The following is a 12,550-nucleotide window of genomic DNA, read 5'->3' on the forward strand; positions in this document are numbered from 1 at the left end:
AAGCATTTGTATCTAATCTTCGTTCTACTTTATGTGGCATCATTTCCGCAAACATGCCACAAACCAAGCATGTTTCAACAATTTATTTCATCTCCAATTTTAAGAATTTCAAAGAAATATCTGTGAGAACAACTACATCAAATTAATATAGTACAGAATTGTAGGTCTTAAAAAGTCCGCGATATCATTTTTCTATCTTCTAAGGATGACTCACTGTAACCATATTTCAGAATTGGTTAAAAAAAATAATGTGTTTTTTTTTCTCGAGCGAAACAGTATTAAATTAGAACAATATTTACCTTTACACCATATCATATGCGATCCATCAAACCGTACTCTTTATCTTTTGGTACTTAAAATTACTTACTAATGAAATGTAAATGAATGTCACATCATTAGCCGGGGTGAGTCGCTAGGGCCGCATACGCAAACACGATCCTTGAGATGTGTAGATGGCATTTCTTTGTAGGTCATTGATGGTCGGGGGGAACCGTTCACACGACACGCTGATCAGTATCTTCCGGTGGGAAAGTTCATCTCGCCGATAGTGCGGGGGGGAGGGGGGCTGTCGCGCCGCTGATCCGGCGAGGTTAAGAGCCTAGCGGGGATCATAGTCCGGAGTCCCGTGTGTGGCGAGGCAGTCGCGCCATGTCACCCCCCGCGCGCTGCCTGCTGCTGCTGCTGCTGCTGCTGCTGCTGCTGCTGCTGCTCGGCGCCTCAGGTAACATCGCCTCGAGGGACCGAAGGCCTTCAAGTTCTCAAACACTTACATCTCTTGTGATGTAAATTTGTTTCATTACAAGTGACTTATAACTACTTAGGTTTTATCTGTATTTGTGAGTTTGATCTTAAAAAATTCTAGTTTCAATTAGACAGTTAAATGAAATAAGTGTGTTATGAGCCCTTTTTTTCCAACCAGGAATAAGTTTAAAATTGTGTGTACTCTTAAGATCTAAAAATTTTAATATTAATTTGTTGTACGCTCAAATTATAAAATATCTTGGTTGTATAAATAAGTATGTGAAAGAAAAATAACTATAGGTGGTTAAAGAGGCCTACAAAATCAAATCTGCTAATAGCATAAAAGTTGGGTGGCCTATGTTACTGATTATGCTCATTATTTGTTCAATCCAACCACAGTCTCTTTGGGGCAAGTATGCACACAAACTTCTTACATAATCTATTTTACAAGCACTAACAGTGGGAAAGAAGACTGTTGTTAGGTTAACATTCTTCAGAGTTTCTAAATTCGATGTAGCCAAGTAGTTTTCTTAACACAATGCACTACCACTTTTAGTGTACTGCATCATCTCAAACTTCATTATAGTGAACTTCCTTAAATTAGATGTTGGCGCTGGAAGTAAATATGTTGTCATTTCAAATCTTGAAGAATATTTTTTCTACATGTATCAATAACTTCTAACCAAGGAAATTTCTAAGTGAACAAGACCAAAGTTACGGTCACACTGGCTTAATGAGTGACCACGTACGGGATCTAAATGAACCACTTCTATTTCATGAGTTTTTGCAAACCAGGTACTAAATTTAGTCACAGTAGCATTTCGGTTCTGTCCTCCCGTTGCATAAGACATTCAAACGGGGGCGCGGAAGACTGCCATACTGGAAAACTACCATAATGATATAATTCCGCCTGGCCTCTTCGAAAAAGTACCATAACGGAAAACTGCAATAATGAGACGGAATTCTGCCATATTTATTTATACACTTCATGGGATGAGTACAACTGCTTTGCTCTCAAAGTAGCGTATAGAATACGTCGCTAGGTAGCGCTGTTAACCCCCTAGCTGTTTCTTAGGTGAACTTAAAAGGTTACATATAGCACTTCAGGCGGTGATTTTCTGTAGTTCGTCATAAATCAACTCAAAAATGTGTTTTATAGGGATTTGTAGCCTAAAAACAAATTGTAGTTTTCCATTATGGCACTTTTCCTCCTGTTTTGACGGAGGTGAAGGAAAACTGCCATAACTTAGAAAGACAAAGGGGAATTCTGCCAAAATTCTACGGAATGAGGAAAATGGCCTTACTCGTAAAATCATAATTGAACTAGCTTCATAGAAATTACATTTTTTCTCACTGGAATAATTAAAATAATTGTAGATCATTATTACAATTACAATTACAATTACAAAATGTATTTTTAAGATGCTTAAATGCGAGGAAAATATTTTTGTGTAGTGTAGAAGGCACAGGGCAAGCAGCACAGGCGCTCTAGGGGAGACATAGGCTCGTACATCGAATGTTGGTGGGCTTTGCACAGGCTTGAAGTCTTTCAAAAATAAACTTTATTAGGAAATAAAAATATTTATATGCTTAGCATATTATTATTCTTCATTAAAACTGTCAAATCAAATTGAAATTCAGTTTTTTGTGCCTTACAGCACCTTTAAACGAATTATGACACATAAAATAACAACAAAAAAACACATTAACACTAGACATGCATATCAATAACTTTGCGACAAAACACGAAACAACAAAACACACAGAAAGATAAAGATTGATAAAGTTCATGTTAACTAATTGGTTACCACAAAAATCTTAAACAGAAACTAAAATGATGTATACAAAATAAATATGTAGATTACAAAAGTTAAAAATAATTTTTTTGCTTAAAAATGTTTCTAGATTATTAAAAATTTTTACGCATTTTATAGTTACTAATGGTTTTAAAAGTGTCACTAATTCTGTAATCTCAAGTTGGAGCTCTTAATCCAAACCGAGATATTGTGTCTGAACCAACCAAAATAGTAATTAAATGTATATAATAAAAAGTGCATCACTGATTGAACGTCTAATAAATATAAAATGTAAATAGTTTATATACGAATGTAGCATATTCCAAATAATTTAAATGCCTGCAATTTTTAAATGTTAATTTAAGAACATTTTTCTGTATACTTTCAATTATTTTCTAATTAAAATTAGTCGCAGAGAAAGTTATAAATTTAAAAAGACATAAAGATCTTCATGTGTTGCTAATAGTATTATCTACATTTTGGTGAAAAAAAGCTTGGCATCCAATATAACTCGAAGGTCTTAAAAGAGGACACCACGTTTAATTTCATTACTTACTATGTGATAATTCTGATTAATTGAATTAGTTATTTTACTAAAGATTATAAAATAAATGCTATCGTAATTCAGAGACGTTTGCTAACTTGAAAATCAGATCTGGACAGCTGAAATATCTTGCTGAATAGTTTCACAAACATTTTTTTTATCTTGATAAATTCTGATTACAGTTGGAATATCATTTATTAAATATTAAAGAGTAGTTGAGATAAACTACTACTTTGCGGAACACCGAATACCATGAAATTGCATTTGCAAATTTGACTGAAAAGTGTATATTTGTAAGATAATCAAAACAAATATATACCACGCATTGCTTGAAAAGGCCTAAAATTGATATTTTTTTTATTCATAAGATTGTGTTGGAAAGTATCAAGGACTTTGCCGATGTTGAAATAAATAGAATATTTTATTTAGGTATGTCTGGATGTTATACTGATATATAATACGTGTGTGTGTTAAAGACGATCTTCCTGATTAAAAACTATGTGATTTTTCAGAAATAATATTTTTTCATCGAAAACTTCTAAAATACTACATAACAAAGGTATTGGTTAACAGTTTATGTCTAGAATTTAACTGACAATAATACTTCAAGAAAATATATACCGATAAATGGTTGAACACACAACATCGGTACACAACCACTCACTGACTGATACACACTTAATTCAAATATTTTATGTACAAAAGCAAAAAAAAAAAAATCATGTTTTAAATTTTTGTTTGAGCTTTATTTATAACATGGTGGAATGATAATGCTACTCAATGTTACTAAAAACTATATATATATATATTTCACTGTCAATTGTCTATATATATTTTTGCAAAACTCCGTTCCCCCGGAGAAACCCCCGGAATGGCCACCGCATGGGGAGCCCAAGAAAAGAAACGGGCTCCCCATTTGGAAGCCACCTGGAAGGTTTTTTTCTGTTCCACCCACCGTTTCTTTGGTAGCCTGACTTGTTACAAGGGATTGTATTCCTACCAGAGAAAATGCCGCCATTTTGTCTGGGCAATCCGCCTTGGAGGAGCCGGGGCGCGAACCCGGGTCCTACAAGTCACAAGGCAGGCGCTCTACCCCAGAACCAGAGTGGTAGAGCGATGATGCGCTGTCTTCTTAACGGTGTTAGTCTCACGCGCTCTCTGCAGTTTGATGTGTGTGTCACACGTGCAGTAACATCTAACCTCGGTAACGAACAAATTTATGTGTTCTTATGTTGTTCGTTCAGCATGAATTATGTAATTTCATAACAGTGAATTATAATTTGTATAACTAGTGTGGCAATTTTTTAGTTGATTTCCTGCAAACAAACTTACAGTTTCACTGTAAAATAATTATATAGAAATATAGACTAGTAAAAAATTATGTAAGAACTTGCACTGTCAATTGTAAAGTTATTTTGAAATAAATGTTAGATATTAAAAGAGTGTGTTCAGTTAAAATATGTGTATACTCACAAGCATGAAGTTATTGTATAAACATTTTATTTATTTGGTTTTAAAGCCACAGAAAAGTTAACTTTTTATATCACTTTTGGCTTTTTTTGTTTTACCATGCTTAAGGGGGTGCCTCCCATTTTAGGTCAAGATTTTATATTTACAGTAATAACAGATAAACTTGTAAACGTTTTCAATTGTTTAACTTTCGCGAAATGAAAAATATATACAGCGCATACTTTTTGCATAATTAGCTGCCAAAGTTACATTTTTAACGTTTTTGGGTTGTACAAATAAGGAGAATTTAATTTATTACAGAACTGAAACTTTCTAGGCTTAACTGCAATGTCACTGGCTACTTCATGATATGGTTTGCATTTATATCACAAAAACTCATTTCATGTTTCTTGGCTGTCAAAATCGTAACAAATTTGAGAATTTTGAAATGCCAGGTAAAATTAATTAATATTTTCTCAAAGAAATTAAAACCATTTTTTGAAGTAGCCAGTGGCATTGCAGTTAAACCTAAAAAGTTTAATTTTTTTTTTCAATAAAATAAATTCTCCTTATTTGTACAACCCACAAACGTTAAAAATGTAACTTTGTCAGCTAATTATGCAAAACGTATGCGCTGTATATATATATTTCAATTCGTGAAAGCTAAACAACTGAAAAAGTCTAAAATTTGATCAGTGATAAACTAAATGACCTGAAATGGGAGGCACCCCCTTGAGGTTCTTCCCAACACCTTCGTCCGCCATGTTCTCATGCCGCCGGACCCAGCAAGGGCCGGGGGGGGGGGGGTCTGTGGCTCCCCCTAGCTTTCAGGCAAAGAAAAAAAAATAGGTGTTCTTGAGCATTTTGGGCAAATTTTGAGTCCTTTAAGGCCATTTTTGGCCATTTTTTTTTGTCATTTGTGATGGTTTGCCCCCCCCCCCCCCCACACGGGCGCCCTTGTCGCCTGGTCACGTGTGTGGTCGGGTTCCCAGCTGCCGGCGCGGGCGGCCCGCGACTAGCGAGGCTGCGCTACGACCTCTGGCGCACAGACAGCCCGGGCCGCGTAGACAGACACTCGCTGCGCCTCGTCGTGGCCTCCGGCACCGCCTTCTACGACGTCATGCTGCTGGCCGCCAACCTCAGCCGAGCCTACAGGTCGGCCAAGCCTTCATCTCACAGACGGGAGAGACACGCCCCAAGTCCGTGCTCGCTTTTTCCCCCCGTTCTATCTCATTGTATGAACCGGCGTGGCATTAAATGTTGCGGTCGATTAGGATAGGTTAGCTACATTATAAATACTTTAAAACATTGTGGATGGTTGGTTATATTAGGTATGTATAGCTGCATTAAAAATACTTTAAAATCATTTTAAGGTTGCTTAGCAAATAACTTTTTAATATGTAGCTATCCAGGGCTAGGAAACCGTTTACATGATTCCACAGTATCTTTAATGTAGCTATCCTAACCAAATCAACCGTCCACAGCGTTTTAAAGTATTTATAATGTAGCTAACCTAACCTTTTACAATGAACAAATAAAAACCGAAGATGCATTGGCGTTTCGTCTCTCTCGTCTGTGAAAAGAAGGCTTCCCTACAGGTCCAGCCCGGCTCCAGAGCACGCCAGGCGCAGTCCACGATCCTCGCGTTCTGGCGGCCATATTGGAACAGCAGTGTTCCGGACATTTTTAAAGACGCAGACGTGATGTGCTACATCACGTATTCACTCTTCAAACTTTCACACAGTGAAAGAAATAACACGTTTAAATAAAATTATTGACAATTGGTTTTTCTACCGTTTCACAATTTTAAGTTATAAGGTTGGTGACGTCTTGCGACTCGCGTGCTTCATACATGACCGTGAGTTTCTTGCATTGTTGCAACGTCGCATTCCTCACGTAGTCAGTGGCGGATTTACTAGCAGGCTGAGTAGGCTGGAGCCTAGGGCGGCAAATTTGGTGACCTTTTTTTTTTTTTTTTTTGCTTCCTCGTATAAATCAAAAAGATTTCGGCATGACGGTTTTCTGTTTTCTGATGGTTTACAGATAGAAGTCTGCAACAAATTTTTCCCGATGACTTTCCCCTCTCCCTTGTCATTGTACGTTCAGTGAATCCGTGTAGCAAACTTCCATATTCTTGAGTAAAACAGCTAGTTCGCCGCCCAACAACCAGTAATCGGCCTCTGCGCCCTCTACCCACACTTTGAATGAGTGAAAAGAGCGAAATTATAGAAAATGTATTTCTCTCTTCCCACTATCAACCCATAGGCCTACATGCCAGTCCTCCTACTGGTTGGAGTCTGCGAACTGGATAGTTTTAACGATTATTTTTAACTGTTTGTAAGCGCAATAAAAATTATTTATTCACGTTTAACAAATGTATGTTATTGTGTAGTAGCGTGCATTACCCCGCCTTGAGCTTTTATTAGCTGAAAAATATACCCAAAAATTATTTTACGTGCAATTTCAACGAAATTGTTGGAATGTAAAAAAATAATCTAGGACGTGAAAATTGTAGAGGCAAGAGCGGCAAAAACTTTACAACATAGGTATACCTTGAACATTTGTAAATCCGCCACTGTACGCAGTCGTGTTCCTGTCACGACTGTCTGATGTGTCGTAGCTGGTGGTGCATATGCGAATGTGACATTTGACTGGTTCACAGGATATGTGACGTCAGGTTTGTAATGCTTTAGAGAACCAGGATATCTTGTAGTTCCAACACAATTTTCCTGGCTAGTAAATTGTAGTATTTTTAGTGTTGTGATTATATATTTATATGACTATCCAAGTTTAGAAAATGCATTCCAGGATAATTTCAGTTCATAAAGTTTACTTTGGCACACCAACACGCATAGTAATTCCCCGATGTTCGCTAAAGTTAGTACATAAGGGTGCGTGTTGCCACACGTAGGTCTACCAACTTGACGACTTTGACACGTAGCTACAGCAGTTTCTGCATGCATGCGCATTGGAGTTTCAACATGTTGATTTCCGTTGTGTGATTTGTGTTTATTTCATTGCATTTCCGGCGCATACTAACTTTTCACCCTCAACGCACCTAAATGAGTATAACCTCAGAAAATCAGGCGATGATACTTCCTGTCTAGAGGCGATTGTCACAGGTTCCGCGTCGGAGCATATACATGCGACGCATTCTGTACTCCTGTTGTTTGGCCAGCCCGGAGAAGTGAATAGCATCATCGTGTTAAACATAATTATAGTTAGGTTTTAAAAGGGGGAAACATTTTCAGTCTTTTACTACAATGAATAGGTACTTTTAGTCTATTTATCCTGCTCATAATTTTTTTAAAAAGAATTAGATAACATTAAATTTCATGTGTGTGTTTGATAAGTTTGTTTGCGACACGAGAACACACGAATTTGCTCGTTGCTGAGTTTAGATGTCTACGCATCATTGGCCAGTACTGAAAGATCCGCTCAAAATTTTTTTTACTGTAGTATTATTTTTTACATTAACCCACGAAGAAAATTATTATTTTAAACATAGAATTTACTAAAAAAAAAAAAAATTATCAAGAAAATTATTTTAAATACAGTATTACTAAAAAAATAATAAAGAAAAACCTTTTTATCTAAGAATTACAATTAAATATTTAGATAACAAGATACATATATAAATAATATTTTTCAATATTTCTGTGAGAATACCATGGCTTGATAACAGTGTTTGCTGACTACATTTGGGCAATGATGCCTAATACACGAGAGTATATGTGATGATATTTTATTGGAATAATCTTTAAGAACCAGCTTGTTTGTGATCACTGTTCCTCTGGATAAAGAATACAAAGTATCCACTTGTCGGAGAAGATGAAGGTAGCTCAATGTCGCAGAAGATGAAGGTAGCTCAATGTTGCAGTGGGATGGGACACGCAACAAGAATGAATAACCAAGAGCGCACGCAAACATTTATTAGCTTTATTCTTTAGCATATGCCCCTGTGAATAACGAATTAATTAATGAATAAGAATGAATGTTCCGTCGGCGTCGGGCTGATTACAGAGGGTGAGGGGGGCGGAGGACACGTCACCTCATTCCATGAAGTAAAGAATTGAGCTAAAATCCTTACAGATTCATACACTATCTCTGTATTTTTCAGTTTTAATCCTTTGTGTCTGTTTGTCTTTAGTAGTGAACCATTTATATCACAGTGATACATGGACTTCAACAAACCTTGAATGTGTGGGTTAAGGTGTACCTACATTCTAGTGGACATCACAATTTATGGCTATGAAATAAATATTATTTTACTTGTATTAATTATCAAAAAAATATGATTTAATATTAATTATAGATTAAGAAAATTACCACAAAAAATAGTTTAGTTAAAAAAAAATTAAACTAGGTGCATCTTTGGCACAGACAAAGTATGACTGAAAGGGTTAAATAACTGATCCAAAAATTGTCGCTAAAAGTATGTATGAATAAATATCTCCAAGAATTATATTGGACCGGTCAGAGGCGTGTGGTTAAGTCGTTAGAACATTCGCCTACAACATGGGCGGTTCGAAGTGGATACTTTGCAAATGGGAAACGTGGCGGACGTTTCTGTTCCCTGTGGGTCTTCTCGGGCTGCTCCCATTTCCCCCACCAATCCATTCCGTCGCTGCTCCATGCATGCCCCATGCTGGTCGGAGGGGCAGGTCTGTCCCTCTGGTAGGACAGCCGGCTGCTGTGAGTGTCAGCCCCGTGCCATCCATGCAGACCCTGCCTCGCCGGGGAACTACAGGGGGATTTATCAATTTTATTTCATGTTGGTCCAGTGACAGTATCACGTAGGCAGCTAATAACTGTCATACAATATTGACCTAAATAAGATGCACAGCTCTGTATCGAGTACATATGACACTGCTGGAACCAACAATATTTCAGTGAGGAGCTGTTGGAATTACTGCAACAGCGTGTCTGAAACGGGCAGCCATCTTTTCACAGACGAGAGAACCAAACGGCCGATCGTGCATATTTGAAGTTTTTTTTTATTTTGTTCATTGTAAATAAATATGGCGGTGTTAATAAAAGGATACTAATGGTCAAATAGGTTAGGTTAGCTACATTATAAATACTTTAAAACATTGTGGACGGTTGATTTGGTTAGGATAGCTACATTAAAGATACGGAAGAAAACATGAACTTTGGGGAACTTCGGGTTTTGGCTCTCTCGTCTGTGAAAACGCTGTGTTCTGCTTGCGAGGCAGTTGCCAATCCCCGCCGGTGCGCAGGTTCGAGGCGGAGATGGTGAACGGGGCCAAGTACGTGAACAGCATCGGCGGTCGGACGAAGAACGAGGAGCAGAAGAAGCACTGGATGTTCTACAAGCTGCAGTCGGCGCCGAACCCCGCCAAGCCGCCACCAGACATCCTGCTTACCCCCAAAGGTACCTCCCCCCTCTCCAGTCGCATGCCCCAGCAACACGGCACTGCACCCTTGGTGAGCAGTCTCCAGAGACTGGGGGTGCTGAGGTAACAGCGGACCACTGGCGAGATGAATGTACTATGATGCCTTATTGTGACCAAGTCATTAGAGACGGAGACCTTACATAGGGCGTCATGATGCTATGGGGAAGCCTTTTTTTCACAGACGAGAGAGCCAAACGCTAGATCGTGCATCTTCGGTGTTTTTTTTTTTTTTTTTCATTGGAAATAAATATGGCGGTGTTGATAAAATGATACTAATAGTCAATTAGGTTAGGTTAGATACATTATAAATACTTTAAAACATTGTGTACGGTTGATTTGGTTAGGATAGCTACATTAAAGATACGGAAAAAAAGCATGAACTTCGGGTTTTGGCTCTCTCGTCTGTGAAAAGAAGGCTTCCCTGATGCTATGACCTCGTACTATTTTTAGCAGTTGGTGTTGCTGATTATTTTAGTTTTGTTAACTTTTGGAAACATTGTTGTCTATTTGCCATTAAGCAACCAGCTTGTGAAATTGAAACCAGGGTACCTTGGTGTCTGGTTAAGTGATCTAAGCATTTGGCAACCAAGACCCCTGCTGACTGAAGAATTACTCCTCGTTCAGCAATGATGACCAGAGCCAATGACAATTTTGGAATTTGGTTAACGTAGTGCCTTTAACTTTTCGATGGCACACTTGAATATTTCCAATGACATATTTCAATCTATATTTTAATTTTCCATTATGAAACGGTTGAGGACCTATGATCATCAGGGGCAGAGTAAAGCTACATTCTGCTACGATGCACACGTATAGTTTGTGCATTTGTTGTTCCCTGATCACAAAAATATGTGGACAATAAAGGTGTTACTTCCCAATCATTTCAGTTAAATAATTTTGCTGCAACCACAAAATTTGCAGCGGTTGTAGAATTAAATTCAATTAAACAAAACCCAGCAGCTCAGTGCTCCATCTTAAATACTTCATTATTTACAATAAAAGCATTGTTCAACCCCATCTTCAAATCACTTTAGAATGTAAGTCATGCAGATGTTTTCAACTTATTTTGTCGCAATGAGCCTGCAGCCGAAGATTGTAGGTCGAATTCAGATCCACCCTGTAGATGGAATATACATTTTTGACATCTGCAACATAAGGTATTTTTATAGGACCTTTTTTACTAGAGGGAATTACATATGACCATAGTGGGAGTTTGAGGAATGACTAAGGATGTTGTGGTCTGTGATCGCCAAAGGTGGGAGGTTGACAGTCTAGAGACCCGTGCTGTGTAAGCTAAACTGTGAGGCAAAGTGTACTATAAATTAATGACTTGGGCATTCTCAGATTGCGGAGATTGCAGAGTAATTGAAGAGTGGTGAACTTGGATAGCAAATAAATTATTACAGCACTCATTTTCTCTTCATCCCTACCTACGAACCACCATTTTCCTTAATTCTCTCTCACAGCTGGTTTAGCTGGCATATTGCATTTCCTGTCACGAAGTAATGATTGTTGAATGCATTTTAAGTTAGCAGGAAGACTATGTTCGTGAAAGCAACTGTTATGAAGGCACAGCTGCATTAACTTCCTTGTAATACTGATTTTCTTGTAAATAATACAGTGTGCGAACATTTGTTTTGTCAACAGGTATCAATGGGGTGTTTGTATCGGACAGAGACATCTACCTCTTCTGGTTCAAGAATGTCACGTGGGCATAAACTACCCTTGAAGTGCCAACATTAGCCAGAGGAACTGTTTCACACCAACTACGGCATTTTTGTTGTGCTTACCAAGTTTTTTTTATAAAAATTTTTTCATCTGAATTTAAACTGAAGAAACAACAAAACTATCATCATTTTCCAACCATCAAAGAAACCCATTCACTAATTTAAAAAAAAAAAGCTTTTTTTTAACAATATTTAATTAAATTTTCTTTTTGATAATTACATGGGTATGCTTTATAATAAAGCTAAAATGTTCTTCTATTGTGTGTTTTTTAAGTGTTAAAATCAAACCACACAAATAACATTTCGTAACACAATACAGATAATGCATTTTTAACACATCAATACCATTAATCTTCATCAAAACTAGTATAATTAAGTTGCAAACACATCTGATGACAGCTATATTTGTACTTAGTAATCTCAAATCCTTAAACTTTAAACTGGCTCACAAAAGCATTACGTCAAAACAAATTCAAAACAATTTATGGCATAATTATATGGCAAGATAAAAGTCATGTTGCTACACTTCTGTAAACAATGATGGCAATAAAATAAAATAAGAAATTTATACAAACAAATACAGGTCTGAAATACTTTACATATAATTCTACATACACAGTATTTAAACTACAAATGCCACTAAGATTACATACAGTGGCATAAAAGCTAATTGTTAAACTGCCTGTAGGTATATATACAAACATTTTTTTAAATTTTCATTCACAATGAAAAACTGATGAAAAGCATCTTGTGAAAGCTGCTATTAGGTATCAAATACTCCAGAGAGTTTAGATAAAACTTAAAAGGATAAATTCACTTCTACACTCAAGTAACCCAGCATTATAGTTTTTTTTGAAAAATCTAAGAGCACATACT

At 37.1% G+C, this 12,550-nt stretch overlaps 1 protein-coding gene across 1 annotated transcript; it reads left to right on the forward strand.

Annotated features, from left to right (window-relative positions):
• Positions 1–567: 567 nt before the first annotated feature.
• Positions 568–12,256, forward strand: LOC134532475 (uncharacterized protein CG3556-like). Its single transcript, XM_063368892.1, has 4 exons — positions 568–721; positions 5,523–5,685; positions 9,771–9,925; positions 11,595–12,256. Exons 1-4 carry the CDS (start codon positions 649–651, stop codon positions 11,663–11,665), a joined length of 462 nt encoding a protein of 153 aa, XP_063224962.1. The 5' UTR covers positions 568–648; the 3' UTR covers positions 11,666–12,256.
• Positions 12,257–12,550: the final 294 nt, after the last annotated feature.

This window comes from Bacillus rossius, chromosome 6 (assembly GCF_032445375.1).
Source record: "Bacillus rossius redtenbacheri isolate Brsri chromosome 6, Brsri_v3, whole genome shotgun sequence".
Taxonomy (NCBI): domain Eukaryota; kingdom Metazoa; phylum Arthropoda; class Insecta; order Phasmatodea; family Bacillidae; genus Bacillus; species Bacillus rossius.